The sequence below is a fragment of the Chiloscyllium plagiosum genome, chromosome 34 (genome assembly GCF_004010195.1).
Source record: "Chiloscyllium plagiosum isolate BGI_BamShark_2017 chromosome 34, ASM401019v2, whole genome shotgun sequence".
Lineage (NCBI taxonomy): Eukaryota > Metazoa > Chordata > Chondrichthyes > Orectolobiformes > Hemiscylliidae > Chiloscyllium > Chiloscyllium plagiosum.
Window position 1 is genome coordinate 2,558,088 of NC_057743.1, and position 24,666 is coordinate 2,582,753.

General features: G+C 41.5%; 1 protein-coding gene across 1 annotated transcript in view; it reads left to right on the plus strand.

The window, feature by feature from the left end:
* zbtb40 (zinc finger and BTB domain containing 40) overlaps nucleotides 1-24,666 on the plus strand; it is a 105,467-nt gene that overhangs the window by 61,817 nt on the left and 18,984 nt on the right. The window contains exons 10-13 of the mRNA XM_043675396.1: nucleotides 3,524-3,695; nucleotides 14,589-15,029; nucleotides 17,022-17,228; nucleotides 20,172-20,336. Of these exons, the coding sequence (XP_043531331.1) occupies nucleotides 3,524-3,695; nucleotides 14,589-15,029; nucleotides 17,022-17,228; nucleotides 20,172-20,336 (985 nt within the window). The remainder of the gene's footprint in view (nucleotides 1-3,523; nucleotides 3,696-14,588; nucleotides 15,030-17,021; nucleotides 17,229-20,171; nucleotides 20,337-24,666) is intronic.

The window sequence follows — 24,666 nt, forward strand, 5'->3', positions numbered from 1 at the left end:
AGATCGTATAAGGAAAGGCTGAGGCACTTGGGGCAGTTTTTATTTGAGAAAAGAAGGTTTAGGGGTGACTTGATAGAGGTGTACAAGATGATTAGGGGTTTCGATAGGGTTGACCATGAGAACCTTTTTCCACGTATGGAGTCAGCTATTACGAGGGGGCATAGCTTTAAATTAAGGGGTGGTAGGTATAGGACAGATGTTAGGGGTAGATTCTTTACTCAGCGAGTCCTGAGTTCATTGAATGCCCTGCCAGTAGCAGTGGTGGGCTCTCCCTCTTTATGGGCATTTAAACGGGCATTGGATAGGCATATGGAGGATAGTGGGCTAGTGTAGGTTAGGTGGGCTTGAATCGGCGCAACATCGAGGGCCAAAGGGCCTGTACTGCGCTGTATTTTTCTACGTTTTTCTATATTTCTATGTCTATGTTGCTAGGGCAGTAAGAAATGTGTATGGCATGCTTACCTTTGTTGGTTGGGTGTTGAGTACAAGAATCAGAATGTCATATTGCAACTTTGTGAAAATTTGTTTAGGCCACACTTAGACAATCGCATTCAATTCTGGTTGCCCCATTATAGAAAGGATGTGGATGCATTGAAGTGGATGCAAAAGAGGTTTACCAGGATGCTGGGTCGAGTGTGGTGCTGGAAAAGTACAGCAGGTCAGGCAGCGTCCGAGGAGGAGGAAAATCAACATTTCGGGCATAAGCCCTTCATCAGGATTCCTGATGAAGAGCTTATGCCCGAAATGTCGATTCTCCTACTCCTCTGATCCTGCCTGACCTGCTGTGCTTTTCCAGCACCACACTCTTGACTCTGATCTCTAGCATCTGAGGTCCTCATTTTCTCCTTTACCAGGATGCTGCCTGGATTAGAGGGTATGAATTATAAGGAGAGGCTAAAAAATCTAGAGTTTTCTCTGGAATGGCGATGGCTGAGGGAAAGGTCTTTCTATCCTCACGAGCCACATGAGGGGGCCTTCAGGACTGATGGGTAGCTAATGTTCATGTCGAAGTGTAGTACTGGAAAAGTACAGCAGGTCAGGCAGCATCTGAGGATCAGGAACATCGACGTTTCGGGCAAAAGCCCTTCATCAGGAATCTTGTTCCTCTGTTCAAGAAGGGAAATAAGGAAAACACAGGAAACTATACACTGGTGAGTCTCTCTGTGTTTGGGAAGCTATTGGAAAGAATTCTTAGAGATAAGATTTACATGCATTTGAAAAAACATGACCTAATTAGGGAGTCAGCATGCTTTGTGCGATGCATCGATAGGATTGACAGTCAGTCTTTTTTCCCAGAGTTGATATGAGGGGCATGCATTTAAGGTGAGGGGGGAAAGTTCAAAGGAGATCTGAGGGGTAAGATTTTTTCAGAGAGTCATGATGTAGAGGAGCCAATGATGGACTGGGGTATGCGAAGTTAAATATCAAGCAACGGCAGGTTATCGTCCTACAGGTTTATATGGAAGCACTAGCTTTCAGAGCGCTCTGAAAGCTAGAGCTTACAAATAAGCCTGTTGGACTATAACCAGGTGCTGTGTGATTTTTAACTTTTTACAGTGTTAGGAGTCTGGAACATGCTGCCGGGTTGTGGAGGAGGCATATTCAAGAGGGGCGTTTAAAGGGCTTTTGGATGAGCACATGGATATACAAAGAATGGAGGCATATGGACTGAGGACAGGCAGAAGAGATTAGTTTAATTTGGCATCATGTTTGGCACAACATCGTGGGCTGAAGGTCCTGTTCCTGTGTTGTACTGTTTTATGTTCTATCAGAGTTGGGGTTTAGTCATGGCACTCTTATTCACACGCAAGCACAAGCTTTTCTGAAAGAGGCAGTCCAGATTGTGGATTGGAGGGTTTCCAACCCAAAAGACTGTGACTTTGAGGGAGGTGGCGAGTGCAGGTAGGGAGAGAAGCTATATAGTTGGGAATCTTCCCTACCCTGCACCACCCTCCTGGTCTTTTTCTAGTCCTCTCCTCTGCCTAACCTGCTGCTTTTTTTCCAGATCCTCCCCCACTTCTCTCTAAGGGTTTTATTGCTACTTTGCTAACCTTTAAATTCTGTTCCAGTATAGTATCATAAAAAGGAAAGTTAGTATCCTGGCCATGTCAAACAACTGTTAGATTGAGAATTCAAGACTTGGCTCACCTGGTATCTTCGGCCAAAGACCACGAGAAACTAGTTGAATGACAAAGCAGATTGGAATGCCAAACCAAGAGTTAAATGCCTATGATCACCAATGACAGCATTTTCTGGTCAAGCTCTGGGCAAGCAGCTCTGTTTCATTGAAGTGAAATTACATTTCCACCTTCGACAAGAGCTTGGGATCATCCTGCATGTCCACTTTGTAGCTGACTTAATAGTGTTGATTTAATAATCCAACCTGTCAAGCGAAAATCAGAACCTAATAACTACATTTTTGGATGCAAAAGTTTACGTTTGTGGGTGCTCCTCAATTTAAGGAAGAACAAACAAGTCAAAATCAATTTTAAGTTTGAAAAAGGCAGTGGTAAAGAGTTAACTAGAATCAAGCATTCACTGACTATGTGTAATGTTTTCCCAAATCATCTGCAAATATCTCTGGAGAAATTCAAAATGTGAACCAAAAGTGAATCTTTCTTCAGTGACATTGACACATTCGTGTGGTACCACTATCCAGTATGATTTCACCTCAATTATATTTAGTTGATAAAATTCTGAATATTCGAAATATTTAGTATGGGTTACTGAATAAAAAAGCCAAAATAACCATGGATGCTGGAAATCAGAAATAATAACATAAATTGCTGGAAAAACTCAGCAGGTCTGGCAGTATCTGTGGAGAAAAATCAAGAGTTAACATTTTGGATCCAGTGACCCTTCAGAACAGATGTGTTATTGACGGATTACTGTTGTTAGATGAAATACTGTAGAGTGCAGTAAGGAGTGTCTGTACCAAAGCTTAAGTGGAGGAGCTTCTCCTTGTATGATCAACATTGGAAACTGGGTTCAGATGTGTTTCAGTGAGCAGCAAATTGATTTCTCTGCAGGGAGGTGATGTTGGAGACTCTGCAGTTTGTTCACGACATGACTAAGAAATAGGACAGTAAAGAAAAAGAGAAGAAAAACAATATTTTCTCAATTCAGAAAATCACTTTGTGTAACTGTTTGTAATATGTTGACACAGGCAGGGATTATCAATGGTCATTACATTCAGTTGAAGTGATGCCATGTAACAAGTAGCAGTTCATCCATGCGGTCTAAACTTGAGAATTAACAGGACAGTGCTATATTTATAATCTTGCTGACTGGATGCAACATTCCTAAATCTTGTTGCAAAGGGGTATCTGGAGTTCCTGTTTGGGGAACTCATGGAAGTAGTTCCGTGGAAAATTATTCACCTGATCCTTTTTTTTAAAAAGATTTTGACTAATTCAATCAGAGTGTGATTATTTCTAATATCTAAAATTTAAAATTGATGTGAAGGAACTCATTTTATAAATATTGTGTAATTTGGATGTTTTATATTTCTTCTTCCTATCAGATTTTGAAGAGCTGCTGTTACAGGGAGACTGCTAGGCAGTCATTAGAAATCATTCTGGGTAAAGTTCTCGAAGAGAAACTTATTCCTGCACTGACGTTCTGTAGACTCTTGCATATGATCAGTGAGTCCCATCCATCCCTTGAATCAGTAACAAAGGCAATGGAACATACAGGTAATTTGTTCAAAAGATGTTTCAGATTTCTAGCATCCACAGTGTTTTGATTTTGACTTTATTAATCAATGAAGTGATTACTTCATGAGCATTAGTGCAAGTAAAGATGTTGTGAAACTTGAAAGGGTTCAGAAAAGATTTACACGGATGTTGCCAGTGTTGAAGGATTTGAGCTACAGCGAGAGGCTGAACAGGCTGGGGCTGTTTTCCCTGGAGTGTCAGAGGCTGAAGGATGACCTTATAGAGGTTTATAAAATTATGAGGGGCATGTATAGGGTAAAGAGGCAGGTCTTTTCCCTGGGGTGAGGGAGTCCAGAACTAGAGGGAATCAGTTTAGGGTGAGAGGGGAAAGATACAAAAGAGACCTAAGGGGCAACCTTTTCACACAGAGGGTGATGTGTGTACGGAATGACCTACCAGAGAAAGTGATGGAAGATGGTACAATTACAACATTTAAAAGGCATCTGGATGGGTATATGAATAGGAAAGGTTTAGAGGGATATGGGCCAGGTGCTGGCAGGTGGGACTAGATTACGATATCTGGTTGGCATGGACGAGTTGGACTGACAAGTCTGTTTCTGTGCTGTACATCTCTGACTCTAAGTAACATCTTAAATGTTTTGACCCCTGGTGTTAGAACCCAAAGAGAGCACTTGGCCCACAACTTTGAATGTTATGACACGCCTAAGTGCTTATCCAGGGTACTTTTTAAGGATGAGGTAATTCTGTCTGTCACCTTCCGAGGCAGTTCCTTCCAAATTGTTGCCACCTGCTGGGTAAAAAAGGTTTTCCTCATATCTTCCCTAAACCTCCTGACCCTCACCTTGAACCTGTGTCTCCTCGTGATTGACCCTTCAACTAAGGGGCACAGCTGCTCATTATCCATTCTGTTCATTCCTTTCTTAATTGTATATACCTCAATCAGATCATTACTCACTCTTCTCTGCTCTAAAGAATACAACCCAAGGCTATCCAACCTTTCCTTAAGTTTAAATTTTTCATCCCATACAGCATCCTGGTGAATCTTCTCTGCACCTCCTCCAGTGCAATCACATTCTTTCTGTAATATGACAACCACTGTACTCTAGCCGTGGTCTCACCAAAGTTCTGTACAACTCCAACATGACTTCCCTGCTTTTGTAATCTATGTCTCGCTTGATAAATGTCCCATACGCCTTGTTCAGTATCAGATCGAGTGGATCGGTCGGAGAGACAGATAGAAGCGATGAGGAATTTGCAACAGTATGTGATGGATGACAATTATAGAAAGGGGGGAAAGTCTCAGATACAGTCACAGAGATGGGTTAACTCCAAGAAAGGGAAGAGAGGTAGGCAGCTAGTGCAGGAGTCTTTTGTGGATATACCCATTTCAAACAGGTATGCTGTTTTGGAAAATGTAGGGGGTGATGGACTCTCAGGGGGACGTAGCACGAACGGCAAAGTTTCTGGTATTGAGACTGGCTCTAATGCAACGAGGAGTACGTCGGCATCCAAGAGATCAATTGCGTTAGGAGATTCTGTAGTCCAAAGTATAGACAGACGTTTCTGTGGCCAGCAGCGAAAAAGCAGAATGGTGTGTTGTTTCCCTGGTGCCAGGATCAAGGATGTCTCAGAGAGGGTGTAGAATGTTCTCACGGGGGAGAGGGGCCAGCAGGAGGTTATTGTCCACATTGGTGCCAACGACATAGGAAGGGAAAAGGTTGAGATTCTGAAGGGAGATTACAGAGAGTTAGGCAGAAATTTAAAAAGGAGGTCCTCAAGGGTAGTAATATCTGGATTACTCCCAGTGCTACGAGCTAGTGAGGGCAGGAATAGGTGATATAGAGCAGATGAATGCATGGCTGAGGAGCTGGTGTATGGGAGAAGGATTCAAAGTTTTGGATTATTGGAATCTCTTTTGGGGTAGAAGTGACCTGTACAAGAAGGACGGATTGCACCTAAATTGGAAGGGTACTAATATACTGACAGGGAAATTTGCTAGAACTGCTAGGGAGGATTTAAACTAGTAAGGTGGGGGGTGGGACCCAGGGAGATAGTGAGGAAAGTGATCGATCTGAGACGGGTACAGCTGAGAACAGAAGTGAGTCAAACAGTCAGGGCAGGCAGGGACAAGGTAGGACTAATAAATTAAACTGCATTTATTTCAATGCAAGGGGCCTAACAGGGAAGGCAGATGAACTCAGGGCATGGTTAGGAACATGGGACTGGGATATCATAGCAATTACAGAAACATGGCTCAGGGATGGGCAGGACTGGCAGCTTAATGTTCCAGGATACAAATACTACTGGAAGGATAGAAAGGGGGGCAAGAGAGGAGGGGGAGTGGCATTTTTGATAAGGGATAGCATTACAGCTGTGCTGAGGGAGGATATTCCTGGAAATACATCCAGGGAAGTTATTTGGGTGGAACTGAGAAATAAGAAAGGGTTGATCACCTTATTGGGATTGTAGTATAGACCCCCCCAATAGTCAGAAGGAAATTGAGAAACAAACTTGTAAGGAGATCTCAGCTATCTGTAAGAATAATGAGTAGTTATGATAGGGGATTTTAACTTTCCAAACATCGACTGGGATTGCAATAGTGTTAAAGATTTAGATGGAGAGGAATTTCTTAAGTGTGTACAAGACAATTTTCTGATTCAGTATGTGGATGTATCTACTAGAGAAGGTGCAAAACTTGACCTACTCTTGGGAAATAAGGCAGGGCAGGTGACTGAGGTCAGTGGGGAAGCACTTTGGGGTCAGCGACCATAATTCTATTTGTTTTAAAATAGTGATGGAAAAGGATAGACCCGATCTAAAAGTTGAAGTTCTAAATTGGAGAAAGGCCAATTTTGACAGTTTTAGACAAGAACTTTCGAAAGCTGATTGGAGGCAGATGTTCGCAGGAAAAGGGACAGCTGGCAAATGGGAAGCCTTCAGAAATGAGATAACAAGAATCCAGAGAAAGTATATTCATGACAGGGTGAAAGGAAAGGCTGGTAGGTATAGGGAATACTGGATGACTAAAGAAATTGAGGGTTTGGTTAAGAAAAGGAAGGAAACATATGTCACGTATAGACAGGATAGATCGAGTGAATCCTTAGAAGAGTATAAAGGAAGTAGGAGTATACTTAAGAGGGAAATCAGAAGGGTTAAACGGGGACATGAGATAGCATTGGCAAATAGAATTAAGGAGAATCCAAAGGGTTTTTACAAATCTATTAAGGACAAAAGGGTAACTAGGGAGAGAATAGGGCCCCTCAAAGATCAGCAACGCGGCCTTTGTGTAGAGCCACAGAAAATGGGGGAGATAGTATATGAATATTTTGCATCAGTATTTACTGTGGAAAAGGATATGGAAGATATAGACTGTAGGGAAATAGATGGTGACATCTTGCAAAATGCCCAGATTACCAAGGAGGAAGTGCTGGGTGTCTTGAAATGGTTAAAGGTGGATAAATCCCCAGGACCTGATCAGATGTACCCGAGAACTCTGTGGGAAGATGGAGAAGTGATTGCTGGGCCTCTTGCTGAGATATTTGTATCATCGATAGTCACAGGTGAGGTGCCGGAAGACTGGAGGTTGGCAAACATGGTGCCACTGTTTAAGAAGGGCGGTCAAGACAAGCCAGGGAATTATAGACCGGTTAGCCTGACCTCAGTGGTGGGCAAGTTGTTGGAGGGAATCCTGAGGGACAAGATGTACATGTATTTGGAAAGGCAAGGACTGATTCGGGATAGTCAACATGGCTTTGTGCGTGGGAAATCATGTCTCACAAACTTGAATGAGTTTTTTGATGAAGTAACAAAGAAGATTGATGAGGGAAGAGCAGTAGATGTGATCTATATGGACTTGAGTAAGGTGTTTGACAAGGTTCCCCATGGGAGACTGACTAGCAAGGTTAGATCTCATGGAATAAAAGGAGAACTTGCCATTTGGATACAGAACTGGCTCAAAGGTAGAAGACAGAGGGTGGTGGTGGAGGGTTGTTTTTCAGACTGGAGGCCTGTGACCAGTGGAGTGCCACAAGAATCGGTGCTGGGTCCTCTACGTTTTGTCATTTACATAAATTATTTGAATGCGAGCATAAGAGGTACAGTTAGTAAGTTCGCAGATGACACCAAAATTGGAGGTGTAGTGGACAGTGAAGAGGGTTACCTCAGATTACAACAGGATCTGGACCAGATGTAGAGGAGTTGGGAGGTCATGTTGCGGCTGTGCAGGACATTGGTTAGGCCACTGTTTTAATATTGCGTGCATTTCTGGTCTCCTTCCTATCGGAAAGATGTTGTGAAACTCGAAAGGTTTCACAAAAGATTTACAAGGATGTTGCCAGAGGATTTGAGCTACTGGGAGAGGCTGAACAGGCTGGGGCTGTTTTCCCTGGAGCGTCGGAGGCTGAGGGCTGACCTTCTAAAGGTTTACAAAATTGTCAGGGTCATGAATAGGATAAATAGACAAAGTCTTTTCCCTGGGGTCGGGGAGTCCAGAACTAGAGGGCATACGTTTAGGGTGAGAGGGGAAAGATATAAAAGAGACCTAAGGGGCAACTTTTCACACAAAGGGTGGTACGTGTATGGAATGAGCTGCCAGAGGATGTGGAGGAGGCTGGTACAATTGCAACATTTAAGAGGCATTTGGATGGGTATATGAATGGGAAGGGTTTGGAGGGATATGGGCTGGGTGCTGGTAGGTGGGACTAGATTGTGTTGGGATATCTGGTCGGCATGGACGGGTTGGACCGAAGGGTCTGTTTCCATGCTGTACAACTCTTTGACTCTATAAGTCCTTGAAAGTGGAGTTGCAGGTAGATAGGATAGTGAAGAAGGTGTTTGGTAAACTTTCCTTTATTGGTTGGTGTACTGAGTACAGGAGGTGGGAAGTCATGTTGTGGCTGTACAGGATATTGGTTAGGCTACTGTTGGAATATTGAGTGCAATTCTGGTCTCCTTCCTCGCGGAAGGATGTTGTGAAACTTGAAATGGTTCAGTCTTCTACCTTTTGAGCCAGTTCTGTATCCAAATGAATAGTTCTCCCTGTATTCCATGAGATCTAACCTTGCTAATCGGTTTCCCATGGGGAACCTTGTCGAACGCCTTTCTGAAATCCATATAGATCACATCTACTGCTCTGCTCTCATCAATCGTCTTTGTTACTTCTTCAAAAAACTCAATCAAGTTTGTGAGACATGATTTCCCATGCACAAAGCCTAATCAGTTCTTGCCTTTCCAAATACATGTACATCCTGTCCCTTAGGATTCCCTCCAACAACTTACCCACCACCGAGGTCAGGCTCACCGGTCTATAGCTCCCTGGCTTGTCTCTACCGCCCTTCTTAAACAGTGGCACCACGTTTGCCGACCTCCAGTCTTCTGGCACCTCACCTGTGACTATCGATGATACAAATATCTATGAACCTGTAGAGCCATATAAAAGAATTTAAGTTTTGTGTTAATTCTGACTAGACAGTTTTAGATGGTCCCCACTATTTGTAGCAGTTAGTTGGACCTTTGCAAAGTTCAAGATGATTTTCAGGGAGCTGCCCAGATTTTCTGTGTTATGTGGCATGGTTACACAATGGTGAGCACATCATTGCCAGGGACCCAGGCTCAGTTCAAGCCTTGAACTATGTGGAGTTTGTAAGTTTTCCCCATGTCTGCATGGGTTTCCTCTGAGTGCTCCAGTTTCTGCCCACAACCGACAGATATACAGGTTAGGAGCCTTGGCCATGCTAAGTTGCCCTATATTGTTCAGGGATATACAGGCTAGGTGCAACTTCAGTAAATGTGGGGTTGCAGAGATAGGATGGGATGCTTGGGAGGGTTAGTGTCGACATGATGGCCCAATTGTCCCCTCTCTGCACTGTAGGGATTCTGTTCTTTGATTCCATGTTCTATTTGAGTGCTTCTTGATGAAAGAGTTGGACTGCTTCCTTACTGTTCCTAAAACCCTCTGCAATTCCAAACAGACACCTCTTATAACTGCATTGGAACAGGATGTTGATGAAACTGATGTCATCGAGTGCACATGCACCACACTGGAACAGGATATCGGTGGCATTGTCGTGTGCCCGGGTTGCTTGCTGTTCACTACCCTCACCACTTTACTTGCTGCCCCCTTTACAGTCCCACTGCTGCTGCGCTGACCCAATGCTTGGGTAACAGGGCATTAAGTGAGGTGCTGGGTGAATCAACAAGGGCTCAGATTTGGACTGGAGCAGTGAGTGTAATGGCAAATGAAGTGACAAATGGGGTAGCGCCTGATCATCTAAAACAGGTCATGATCTCAAGTTGAAGGCAATGGTGTTTTTCAAATTAACTTCTTTAAAAAATCTCACAACACCAGGTTATAGTCCAACAGGTTTATTTTGAAGTACATGCTTTCGGAACACTGCTCCTTCATCAGGTAGCAAGTGGGGAAGGACCATAGGACACAGAATTTATCGTAAAAGATCAAAGTGTAATTCAACTGATGTGATATATTGAACAAACCTCGATTGCTGTTAACTATTTAATCACTTAAAATGGGGGTGCAGGCTTTGATTATTAATATGTAAATCCCAGAACTACTTTCAAGTCACAACCCTGAGATAATTTAAGTTTTTATTAAAAAACAGTGACAACTCAGCTCAGATGGTGCATTAAAGGTGTGAGGTTGGAGTCTGTCTGTATCTCAACTTTAAAATAAACATTTAAAAGGCATCTGGATGGGTATCTGAATACGAAGGCTTTGGAGGGATATGGGCCAAGTGTTGGCGAATAGGTCTAGATTAGATTAGTATATTTGGTTGGCATGGATGAGTTGGACCAAAGAGTCTGTTTCTGTTCTTTACATCTCTATGACTCTGGTTCTATTTCTAATGTAAGAATTTATAAAATGTCACATGGACTGACTGCCTATAGATTGTTTTGTTCAAAAAACACACAATGTATCTGCAAATGCAAATTCATCCCATAGTCTTGTGTGTGTGTGATGGAGAGAGAGAGAAAGTACCTGTGTGTGTGATGGAGAGAGAGAAAGTACCTGTGTGTGTCTGTGTGCGCTGGTCTGACAGAGTATATACCTGTGAGAGGGTATGAGTGTGAGCATGCGTGCAAGACTGTGTGTTTGTGTGATAGTGTTGAGTGTATTTGGGGTCACCTGTAGTATGACATGAACCCAAGATCCCGGTTGAGGCAGTCCTCATAGGTATTGAACTTGGCTATTGAAAAGCACACAAGCTGTAGGCAGTCAGTCCATGTAGCATTTTATAAATTCCTACTTTGGAAGTAAAAGCAGTCTGACTCAAGGTTGGGATACAGACAGACTCTAACCTCACACCTTTAATGCACTGTTTGAGGTGAGTTATCACCTTTTTTTGTTTAAATAAAACCTTAAGTTATCTTGGGGGCTGTAACTTGAAAGAAGTTATGGGATTTAATATTAATCAATCAAAACCTGCATCCCCATTCTAAGTGATTAAATAGTTAACAGCAATCTAGGTTTGTTCAACACGTTGCAACAATTGTATGGCACTTTGATCTTTTACTACAAATTCTGTGTCCTGTGATCCTGCCCCACTAGCTACCTAACAAATGAGCAGTGCTCCGAAAGCTTGTACTTCTAAATAAACCTGATGTTGTGTGATTTTTATCTTCGTCCACCCCAGTCTAACATCAGCACCACCACATCATGTTTTTCAAACTGAATCGAGCTGGTAATAGAACAGTAGACAAGGTTACTACTGGTGATGTGAGTAAGCAAAGCTTTTAAAATGAAGTGATGTCACAGAAAATGAGACAAATGCAAGCAGAACCTTCTATCAAACCTTTCAGGTTTTGACCTCGTCTGCTTCGTATTGTGAACGTATGCAGGTTTAACAAAGTTGATGCTGATCGACAAAGTATTTGCATGTATCTGCTCAACCCTGATAGTATGAAACAGTCAACATTGAATTTAAAACAATTGAAGAGATTAAAGGAGCTATTGTTAAAAAAGAGAAGGTAATTTTCCTTATGTCCTTACCTGGAAAACTTGCCACCAGGATCAGCGATAACATTTGCTCAGGAGATGGGATAGTCTTTTGCCGAATTCAGAATGGAAAGTACCACTTGATCACTTTGAGTAATTTTAGTGAAATGTCAGAAAGCCAAAAATTGATAGAAAACAGTTATACCTTCAAAATAAACAGTTCAAATGTAGCTTTAGGAAGTTGCGTGTAAAGCTGATATGCACTTATTTATTCATTGATATTCTGGATAAATGTTCTTGTTGATCCTTTAATGAAAAACATGTTGAATAAAGTACTTGGTGGACTTTGGCTAACATAGATTGTCAGAGTGGAAGAGCAAGGGAAATTGAAGAAATGCAACTTTCTCTGTCTTCTGCACCACTCTGGTTTTCCAATTCCTGTAGCAGGCTCTAAGTGAGCATTAAATTTAGCCTGAAACTTTGAATACTCTTGTGTAATGAACTCATGCTGACTTGCAACTAAATCCTTTTCACCTAGAAGAAAGGAAAAGCTTTTCATTTGTCACAAAAAGTGTGTTGGAAATATTCAGATCTGGCAGCATTTTTGGAGAGAGATGCTTGCAGACCTGAATATTTCTCCAGTCTTTTGGTTTGGTTTCACATTTCCAGTATCTGAAATATTGTTCTTTTGTATTGAAGCTTTTCATTTCATTAAATTGGATCAAGCATAATCCCAGAAGTGAAAAGACTTTGATCTGTTAAACTCTGATTTCTAGTCCCTTAACTTGCTACATTCTTTTACTGAAACTAAACATTTAACAAAGCTGTAATAAGTCTAATAATTGTGAGGCTTTTCAAAGTGTGATAATGAGACTTCAAGGTCATTATGTTCCTGTTCGAGTGAAAGGTCTCAGGGACTCTGATTCAAATGCCGTCAAGACAGATGGAGGAATTTGAATTCACTAAAAAATATCTGAAAATAAGAGTCCAATGATGACTATGAATCCAGTGTCGATTATCAGAAAAACCCATCTGGTTCACTAAGTCCTTTAGAGAAGGAACCTGCCATCCTGATCTGGACTAAATGTGACTCCAGACCCACAGCAATTTGGTTAACTCTTAACCACCTTCTGGGATGGGCAATAAATGCTAGCCGAGCAAGCAACACTCTTATCCCATGAACGAATATAAGGTAAGGTTGATAGGATTAGAGAACAATTGATGAATAAAGTTATTGAGGTTCGAGTCAAGAATAAAAAATGAATCACGTATTAGATATAAACAATTGGGTTCAAATGAATCTTTTGAACAGTATAATGCGTAAGAGGGAAATGTGGAAGGCAAGAGGAAGGATATGAGAGTATCTTGACAAATACAATTAAGGATAATCCAAAAAGATTCTACAAGTACATTAAGAGCCAGAGAGCAGCTGGAGAGAGAGTACGGCCCTTTAAAGATTAAGGACGTCATCTTTGTGTTGAACCTCAGGAAATGGGAGAGATACTAAATGAATATTTTACATCAGCTTTAACTGTGGAGAAAGACATAGAGGCTAGAGAACTTGGAAATAAAAATTGATGCTTTGAAAACAGTCCACTTGACAAAAGAGGATGTGTTTGGAGGTCTTAGAAAATATAAATCTCTGGGATCTGATCCAGTGTATCCCAGGACTTTGGGAAGTTAGGAAGGAAATTGTGGGGCCCCTTTGTGTCATCTATAAATGCCGAATGACTGGAGAGTGGCTAATGTTGTGCCTTTGGTTTAAGAAAGCATGCAAGGAGAAGCCTGGGAAGGCTAGGCCTGTGAGTCTGACTTCAGTGGGTAAGTTGTCAGACGTGTTTCTGAAACATAGGACTTATATGCATTTGGAGAGGCAAGGAATGATCAGAGATAGCATGGTTTTGTGCGAGAGCAATCATGTCTCTCAAACTTGATCTTGATCAATTGGATCAGTTGGCTGAAGGGAGCAGATGGAGTTAATTTAGATAAATGCAAAGTATTGCATGTTGGTAAAACAAACAAAGGCAAAACTTGTACAATTAGACTTGGGCAATGTTGTAGAGCAGAGAAATTTAGGAATTCAGGTACATAATTATTTGAAGTCTGCATTACATATAGACAGGGTGATTAAGAAGGTGTTTAGCATGCTTGCATTCATTGCTCAGAGTATATTTGAGTATAGGAGTTTGGACATTATGTTGAGGTTGTACAGGATGCTAGTGAGGCCTCCTCTGGAGTACTGCATCTAGTCCTGGTGTCCCTGGTATTGGAGGAATATTATTAAGCTGAAGAGGGTTCAGAAGAGATTTACCAGGATCTTGCCAGGAGTGGGAGGTTGGAGTTATAAGGGTAGACAAGATGGGCTGGGACTTTTTTCACTGGAGGGTAGGAGATTGAGAGGTGACCTAAAAGAGGTGTATAAAATAATGAAGGATATAGATAAGGTGAATGGCATGTGTCTTTTTTCCCTAGGGTAGGTGATTTCAAGGCTAAGGGGCATATTTTTAAGGTGAGAGCAGAAAGATTTAAAAAAAGACATGAGGGGCATTTTTTTTAAAACACAATATGGTTTGTGTGGGGAATGAACTTCCAGAGAAAGTGATGGATGTGGGTACAGTTACAATGTTTAATAGACATTTTGGGAAGAAATGCTTGGAGGGATATGGTGCAAGTGCAGACAGGTGGAACTAGTTTACTTTGGATTATGGTCAACATGGATTGGTTGGACATAAGGGCCTGTTTCCCTGCTCTATGACTCTGTACTTGGAAGTAATCTAGTAATCATTAATGCTTAGGTATTGCCTTTATAGAATTACAAGCAGTAATCTAATGTAACAGTTTTCTCGAATTGTGAAAATATATTTTATTAATCTTTTCAATGCTCATGTTTAACAATTTATTGGATTTTTATTACAAATATAAGCTCTGGAGCCGATAAATGCAATTTTCTAAATTTCCAGGACTAATGATAGATACAGGGAGTGACGTGGATGAGGATCAAAAGGAACACCTGCAAAATGAGGAAGAGACACATGAAGATGATGCAGAGCACTTAGAGGATGCAGAGCACCTAGAGGTCCTTGGCCATGACAGAGATAGTGGCAGCGAACAGCTTTCAGATCAGAAGAAAGTGAAACCCAAATCAGGAACTAAGCAAATCTTTACCTGCAGTGCATGTGGCAAGTCTTTTACATTTAAATGTCGCCTTGAGCTGCATCTCACCCGCTGTCGCAGTATCAGTCACCTAAAAGGCACTAACTGTGAGGAAGGTAACAAGACCCAGACTGCCCAGAAGGATCTAGAAAAGCACAGAGTTGAAATGAGCAGTGCACCAAAGGGAAAGAAGAGGCGATTTCCTGTGACTTGTGACATCTGTGGGAAATCCTTTGCTCACCAATCAGGTTAGAAAGAGTTCTTTTGTGTATTTGGTTGAGTCAGCAGTTACAAGCCGGTTGGAAAAAATGCTCCAACTCCTAAAAGAAAAGTTTGACAGTGTTTGAGGATCCTAATATTTAATATCTATTAAATCTTGAGAGGCTTAATGGTCTGTGTGAAAGCAGGGAATAAGGACCTAACAAATCAACTGGGCCAAATTAGTTTATGTCCCATGCTCGACACAGAGGGTCGTGGGGGTGGAGTATGCGAAGGACTGGCTGTTGTCTTGTAGGAACCTTTCTGACAGTTGCAGAGATTATGCAGAACTAAGAAAATGTATCAGTGATATTGTGAAACTGACCTATCAACCGCAAGCCTAATATCTCAAAGTTCAACAGCTTGTGCACAACTGGGCTCAAAATGCATGGGGGTGGAGGGTAAAGGAGACCCTATAATTCCCGAATCCTGGATAATTCACTGAAGAGGAAAGGGCTAGAAATGGGAAGTGGGCAGGGGAGCAACTTCTTGAGTAAGGTCAGGGAAGGAAACCTGGGAGGAAGGTTGCTGGCTGAGAGGGAAGTGAGGCTGCAAGGTTGAGAGAAATAATCTGCAGGAGTGAGGGGAGGTGAAATTGTAAAGAGCAAATGAGGGTTGCTACAAAGAGTAGAAACTAGTTTTAGACTTTTCAACAAAGGAATATTCACCTAACTGGGAATTGGAAAACTGAGTTAATGAATTCCTTGCAACTTCACCTGGAGTTTTTTTAGGTTAAACCTGCAACAGTTCAGGACCTACTTATTGCACGTGGCCGGGTGGGGAAAGAGAACTGTTGTGAATAGGATTGTAATAAACACCTTGATGACATAATGAACAGTTCTAGTTTAGAAAGATTTGCATTTTTGTGTTATCACATCTTAAGTATTTACATACTATGAGCTCCTTGAGATGCAGTGGCTACTTTGAAGACCAATATGCAATGGTTTCACCATGACCCCATCAGTCCATGAAATGTGTTCTTACAATGATGCCATTTTGTATCTGGAAGTGTGTCAGTTATGTGTTGGAGCACTTCTGCTAACTTATGCCTTTTTTCTTGCACCAGTTTCAAAACTGTGGTGTCTAGGAAATTAATGCTTTCCTTGTGAATTGTAGTGTTAAGTTGAAAGGAGCAAAGATTATTATTGGGGATTCTGCTGAATTATTTTATTCTGCCTCAGTGTGAATCAGAATCTCCAGAGATCAGCACAAATGCTGAAATTATTGTTGCTAAATTACTCTGTCAATTAATGAAATCCTTTGGTGAGATTGAAAGGAGTCCCTGAAAACCTCAAAGTGGCGTTCAAGAAAGTGATATGTTTAACCCTGGTGCACAATCAAGAATTCCAATGGCTAAGTAAACTCCAAAACCCTGTCCAGCATTGGTAAGCATCTCTGTGATGCAATTCAAAGAAGCACGAGAGACTTTGAAACCTGCTTCATCATTATAATTTTATAATCAATCTACTCCTGGGCAGTTCAGACTATGAATTGTTATTCACTTACATCCCACATCGATCCTTCCGTACTATACTTTGCACATGTTCCCATCCTACACATTACCCCGTTGCTGTCCCTCATCCTTCTTCGCTTACGTTCCATGACTCTCCCCTCCAAACCACACCTTGAGATTCAGGTAACACCAGCAGATCCTATTTATTGCCTGTCCCTTTGTGCCCAAAGAATATTAAGAAACAATCACATAGTAAAACTGGAGTTGCAGACCGGTCAGACCAGAAAGGCCACAGGCTGAGGAACTTGTGACTAATCAGTTAGCAGGTGCCAATGAATGATCACCAACTTCCACAGCTGTTCATTGGTGTCAGCCCAAAAATTGCCCTGTTTTGAAAATTCAATTTCAAAGTTTGCTATGGTAGAGTTTTAACTCATGACCACTTGAATGATTGTAGCCATCATACCCTTTGAAAAACTGGCAGCTAAGAGTTCTGTTCTGTTATATTTCTTCCAATATCTCTCTGCAGGAATGCAGTATCATAAACGTTCTGATCACTTCGATGAGAAGCCTTTCTCTTGTAGTGAGTGTGGAGCAAAGTTCGCAGCAAATTCTACTCTAAAGAATCACATGAGGCTGCACACGGGAGAGAAGCCATTCTTCTGCAAACAATGTGATATGACTTTTATGCAGGCTGCTGCATTGGCCTATCACATGAAGAAAAAGCACTCTGAAGGTCTGAATTGTGGTATTACTTCACTGTAAAGTTGTTTTTTCATTGTTTTTTATTTGCTGAATTTTAATGGTGTCAAAGTGCATTTGATAGTTCTGTCTGTGTTTTTTTTCATTTGGAATCAATTGTATTAACATAAAAACTGACTGCAAAAGTTTCTATAGATATGTGAAGAAAAAGTACTGGTGAAGACAAATGTCGCTCCCTTGCAGTTAAAATCAGGTGGATTTATAATGGGCAACAAAGATGGCAGACCAGCTGAGCAAATACTTTGAATCTATCACTAAGGAGAAGATGAATAATCTTCAGGAAATGCTAGGGAACAGAGGGTCAAGCATGAAGGAGGAACTGAAGGGAATCTTTATTAGTCAGGAAATGGTATTAGGGAAATTGGGATTAAAACCCACTAAGTCCCCAGGGCCTGATGCTTTGCATCCCAGAGTACCTGAGGAAGTGGCTGTAGAAATAGTGGAGGCATTGGTGATCATTTTCCAGCATTCTGTAGACTCTGGAAGAGTTCCAATGGACTGGAGGGTAGCTAACGTAACACTACTCTGTAGTAAAGGAGGAAAGAGAGAAAATGTGGAATTATAAGCTTGTTAGCCTGACATTGGTGGTGGAGAAAATGCTGGAGTCAATCATGAAGGATGTGATAACTGAGCATTTGGAAAGCAGTGACAGAATCCGTCCTAGTTGGCATGGATTTACTAAAGGGAAATCATACTTGACAAACCTTCTGGAAATGTTTTGAGGATATGACCATTAGAGAAGACCATGGTGAATCAGTAGATGTTGTGTATCTGGACTTTTAGCAAGTTTTTGACAAGGTTCCACAAGAGATTAGTGAAGAAAATTAAAGGTATGGTATCGGAGATAGTGTATTGACATGGATAGAGAACTGGTTGGCAGGAAGCAAAGAGTTGGAATGAACAAGTCCTTCCCAGAATGGCAGGCAGTGATGAGTAGGGTACTATAGGGTTCAGTGCTGGGACCGCAGCTGTTCACAATATATGTTAACAATTTGGACAAAGGATTTGAATGCAATATCTCCAAATTTGCACAGGACACTGAGCTGAGTGGTAGTGTGTGCTGTGTGGAGGCTGCTAAGAGGCTGCAAGGTGACTTGAACAGACTGGCTGAGTGGGCAAATACTTGGCAAATGCAATATAATGTAGATAAATGCAAGATTATCCAGTTTGGACACAAAAACAGGAAGGCAGCTTATTATCTGAATGATGGCAGTTCAGGAAAAGGTGAGATGCAACAAGACCTTGGTGTCATGGTGGAACAGTCGCTAAAGGATCGCATGCAGGTGCAGCAGACTGTGAGGAAAGTTAACAGCATGCTGTCCTTCATAGCAAAAGAATTTGAGTATTAAATTCTTGCTGCAGTTAAACAGGGCTTGGTGAGGCCACACCTTGAGTGTTGTGTGTAGTTTTGGTCTCCTCGTTGTGGAAGGACATCCTTGCTGTTGAGGGAGTCCAGCAAAGGTTTACCAGACTGATTTCTGGGATTTGCTTGTTAATTGGCCTTGTTAAGGCACTGATGGGAGGTGTTTAACTTCTGGTTTTGGAAGTCAATGCAGTGCGCAGATCTTGCAAAAAAACAAGAGGGTGTATTGCACCAGACGTAGGTAGAAATGAGGTGACACCCTGGTGAATTTACAAAACAGAACTCTTTGCATGTCAAACTGCAAATGCACCATGTCATTGATGGAGTTTATCAATCCTAGAATCAATGGATCAAATCAAAGCTCGTCAGTTCTTCCGTACTGTGCTCTAAAGGGGAAGGAATGTTAAACAGCTAATTGAAGGAGGAGGGGCTCCACAAGTATCCTCATTCTTAAAGATGGGGAAACCAGCACATCAGTGTAAAAGAGGTATTTGTACAATCTTCAGCCTGAGCTGTAATTGTATATCTATCTTGACCTCCATTTAAGATCCTGAAAATATAGATATTAGTACAAAGACCGGTCAATGGAGTTAAGATTCAGAAGAACCATGATCTAATGAAGTGGCAGAATGAGATTGAGGGGCTGAATGGCTTACACCTTTTCTGACGCCAGCATTGATCAGATTAGATATCGAACCTTATAAAGATAGACACAGACGCACACACATTTAAAGTCTTTGTGAAGGGACTTAAGCCAGGGTTCAAGACCCATCTGCTATGTGAATCTTCAGAAAATAAGCAAACGTTCATCCCTTCGGGTTTTCTATCCTGGGCTGACAGGGATGGGTTTTGTCACTCTTTTGTAGGACAGTACAAGTGGAAGTTTTGCAGAAAAGCACCTCATCTCCCTCATCTGAGATGTGTTATAACATGTCTGAACAAGTTGGTTTAAAAGTATCTATTTTTAAAAATTCTAAGAAATATAACATCCTTGTTTGTATGTGATACAATTTAGGTTGATGCTGCAATCTTTTACATTTAAGCTGAATTTCCATAAATGATTCTGACCTCTTATATTCAGTATCTTTTCTCCGACCTCAGTATAAAGGCTGTTGTGGTGTAATGGTAGTGTCCTTACCTCTGACCCAGAAGCTGAAAATGTGTTGCTGGAAAAGCGCAGCAGGTCAGGCAGCATCCAAGGAGCAGGAGAAGGGCTCATGCCCGAAACGTCGATTCTCCTGCTCCTTGGATGCTGCCTGACCTGCTGCGCTTTTCCAGCAACACATTTTCAGCTCTGATCTCCAGCATCTGCAGTCCTCACTTTCTCCTCTGACCCAGAAGGCCTGGGTTCAAGTCCCATGTGCTTCAATAGTATTTCATTACCTATCTGAACAGGTTAATTAAAAATGTTTTTAAAAATTCAAAAAATATAATAATCTTGGTTCTGATGTGTTTTTCTTTGTCTTTGTTTAGGACAGTTTTGCGATCTGCTAGGAATAGTGTTCTGGAGTCTGTCATGGCCCTTTAATCTCCGAACCTTTTACCATTCTATAGGGAAAATGTACGGATGTCAGTACTGTGATGCAGTGTTTGCCCAGTCGATCGAGTTAACGCGCCATGTGCGTACTCATACCGGGGACAAGCCATATGTCTGCCGAGAGTGTGGCAAAGGATTCAGCCAGGCTAATGGCCTCTCCATGCATCTCCGATCTTTTCACAGTGAGTATTAATGAGGTACTCTGCATTAGCATTATGTTTGAAAGTTGCTATCCTTGCCTCACTGCTGTGCTTTTCATAAAATACGTTAAGGAATGACATAATAAACTAGAGGACCCTTTGTGCCTTTCACATCATGTGCAATCAGTCAAGGTAGCAAAATTGATTGATATTCTCAATTTGAAGTTATATAATCAAATTGATAACTCATAAAGACACAAATGAAATGGTGTAAAGCTTGTGATGTTGAACTTTGTCCACAGATAAATTCAGGGCACTCTGTTTATTCTGACCTTCATTGCTTTCATAAAATTCATGGCCATCACCTTTTGCTCATTTGTAGCTATCATATGTTTGGTGATTTCTGCTGGTATCACTTTTCCTAACTCTTTCTTGCTACAGTGGACTCAGCCAGGTTATTAACAACATTCTTGTCCTCTGGTGTTTGCTTACAGAGAGATAATGTCTGTTCCACTGCTGCATGAGAGTTTGGTTAAGTAAATGTTTTGCTGACAGCCATGGTAAAATAGGGTTGAATCAGCACAGCTTTGTCAAGGGAGATAATATCTGATAAACCTTTTAGAGTTCTTTGAGGAGGCAATGAGCAAGTTAGACAAAGGTGAGCAAGTGGATGTGATCTATTTGGATCTCTGGAATGCCTTTGACAAGGTGCCATTCAGGATGCTGCTAAATAAAGGCACGAATAGAAGACTGGCTGAGTGGCAGAAGGCAGAAAGTGGGGATAAAGGAGTCATTTTCAGGATGGCAGCTTGTGACTAAGAAGCACTGCACAGGTCTGTGTTGGGACCACAACTGTTCACTTTAATAATCTGGACGAAGGGAATGTTGCTGAATTTGCAGATGACACAAAGGTGGGCAGGTCAAGTTGAAGTGGGGAGGCTGCAGAAGACTTGGACAGACTAAGGGAGTTAGCAAATAAGCAGCAGTTAGAATACAATTTGGAAAAGTTTGTGGTTATGCACTATGATAGGAAGAATAGAGGCATAAACTATTTTCTAAATGTGGAAGGGTTTTAAAAATCTGAAGCGCAAAAGGGACTTGGGAGTTCTACTTCAGCATTCTCTTAACATCAGTTCTTTTGACAGTTAGGAAGGCAAATGCAATGCTAGCATTCATTTCAAGAAGGTTAGAATACAAGAGCAGAGATGTACTGCTAAGGCTGTTAAATGCTCTGGTCAGAATACATTTGGAATATTGTGAGCAGTTTTGGACCTCTCATCGAAGGAAGGATGTGCTGGAGTTGGCCGAGGTCCAGAGGAATGTTAGAAAAATGATCTCGAGATTGAAGGACTTACCACATGAGTGTTTGAGGGCTCTGGGTCGTTTAGAAGAATGAGGCGGGGAATCTGATTGAAGTTTACAGAATACTGAGAGGCCTGGATAGAGTGGCCATGGAAAAGATGTTTCCATTTGTAGGAGATACGAGACCCTGAGATCACAGCTGCACAGTGAAGGGGCAACGTTTTAGAGCTGAGATGAGGTGGATTTTTTTTCACCCAGAAGGTAGTGAATCTGTGGAAGTCATTGAGTGTACTTAAGACAGAGGTAGCTAGTTTCTTGATTGGTAAGAGAATCAAAGGTTACAGGAAAAAAGGATAATGGGGTTGAGAAACATATTAGCCTTGATTGAGTCTGCTGTGCCATTCCATGTGCCAAATGGCCTAATTCTGCTCCTGTATCTTACCATGTTATGGATAGGATAATACCTTGCATTTATGTAGCACCTTGAGAAGGGAGATAGTAGTGCAATGGTAACACCACTGGACTAGTACTCTAAAGGCCTAGGCTGATAATCTGCAGATATAGCTTCAATCTCACCACTACAGCTTGTGAATTTAAATTTAAATGATTTGTGTATTTGGAATGTAAAGTTTGTCTCTCTAAAAGTGATCATGACATTATCAATAGTCCTTAAGAGTTTCTGATGTTCTTGCTCATTTCCAAATCCACAGCACAGTGGTTCACTCTTAACTGCCCTCTGAAATGGCCCAACAAGGAACTCAGTTCAAGGGTCATTTCGGGACTGGCAATAAATGCTGGCTTTGCCAAAATAACTAAAATAAAGGAAATCCCACAAACTGTCTCTCAAGGGGATTTCCAGGAGTATTAAATTTGACACGCCACCATAAAACTCTGTAGAAGAAGTATGTTGAAGGAGCATCTACAAAGGGCCGAGAGGTGAAGAGATTGAGAGCAAGTACCAGGACTTAGGACCTAAGCATCTGAAGGTGTGACCCCCTATAGTGGAGTGGTTAAAATTGGGTGTGCGCAAGAAACTGGAATTTGAAGATTATTGAAACCTCAAGAGTTGCAGGGCTAGACGAGATTTCAGGAGATGAGAGGAGCGAGGCCATTGAAAGACCTGAAAACAAAAATGATTTTAAACTTGTGCTGTTGCTCAATCGAAGTTCCTAAGTCAGTGACCATATGGACACTAGGTGAACTCCTGCGCTGTGAGTTGGGATGCTGACTTTGATCTCAAAATGGAAAGCTAGGCGAGCAAGAATCCTGTTGGAACAAGCAGGTCCCACTGAATGGGCTGGAGAGCATTGGAACAGATGGGCTGAAGCGGGAGTGGTGATTGGTAATGATTTGGAGTTATAAGTAGGCAATTGTGATGGGAAGGATATGAGATTGAAAGCTCAGTTCATGTCAAAAAGTTGGGGAGAGTCTGGTTCAGCCTGAGGTGTTGGAGGTTTCAGCCTTCCTTGCATCTTATTAGAGGAAATCTGTTCATTCAATACTGAACATTGAACAGACAGCATGATGAATCTGAATAAGTGGAGATCAAAAGGGATGAATTGAAGAGAACGAAATGTCAGCATACATGTGGAATCTGGCCTTGTCCCTGGATTGTCACTGAGCAGAGTATGGAGAAAGTGAGGACTGCCGATGCTGGAGATCAGAGCTTAAAAATGTGTTGCTGGAAAAGCGCAGCAGGTCAGGCAGCATCAAAGGAACAGGAGAATCGACGTTTCAGGCATAAGCCCTTCTTCAGGATTCCTGAAGAAGGGCTTATGCCTGAAACGTCGATTCTCCTGTTCCTTTGATGCTGCCTGACCTGCTGCGCTTTTCCAGCAACACATTTTTAAGCACTGAGCAGAGTATACCCATTTTAAAGATGTACAATTTGGTCAGATGTTTTCTGGTTTCAAATTCTGTACTCATTAAGGATGATAAAGATAGTTTAGGCACAGTCACGAACATCTGAGACAGCTGCAGCAAGGTCTAAAAAGTTTTAAAAGGTTTAGAGCATTGCTTCAACAGGAGATCTGTGATGAGGCTTCAGTAAATCTGCCAAAATTAACCAGAAAAGAAATTCATTATCGAAAGTGAACTCTTCATACTCAGAAGAAAAACTTGCATTTGTCTGAGTAGTTTACCCATCTAAGTATTGTGATTACATTCTGAAAGTGAAGCTATTTAAAGTATTTTGACCACATATTTAACAATGAAGGCAAAAATAAGAAATATATTATATAATTATTTTTATGCAGGGAATTTGTTTGGATTTTAGAAGGTTCCGTTTTTTTAAATAACCTGGGGGAGGAGGCTTCAGAAACATAAAACCTGAGAACCCCTACTTGAAAGATGAGTGTTGATGCTCCACAACTCTTTAATCTGAGAAGTCTCATGTAAATTCCTGACCATATCAGACCATCCAGTCTGTGGATAATTGGTTTTTGTTTCAAGTGTGCTCCAACAGTGTTGACCCAAAGGGACTGTCAAAGTTGACAATGAACATCCTGTCACAAATGCAAAAATTCCAGTTGTTGCTTTTCTGAACTAAAAAGTTTTTACCAACTATTTAAAATTCTTTTCCTTAGTTAACAGCAGTGGCGTAGAGGCCTTCAAGCTGTAAGAAAACAGGAAGAATATTTTAAGTGTTTATTTAATAACTGCTAAAGTTTGACTCCCCCCAACACTATATGGATTGAGCTTAAATGGAATATTAAAATTATGAAACAGGAGTCTCCAATCCTATTCTAATGTAGCTACTTCTGGGTTTAACAGAGGCAGACTGGGTTCTGTTAACAATTTAAAAACATCAGTGAGACTGGAAAACCTGGCAGCTCAGGAAGGCACAGTAAATGTTTCCAGCCCTGTTTGCATGTCAAGTGAGGCTTCAACGTGCACTTAGGTTGCTTTTCCCTTCACTCTGCCCTAACTCTAAGGCAGATCTTTCCTCACCTCACCACACTTGCAGTTGTTGTCTGCCTATCTGGGGTGTGGCAGTCTGCTACCTGCCTGACTGAAATGCATGCCTAACAGTCTGACTGACTTCCAGGCAGAGAAAAGGGGAGACTCCAAT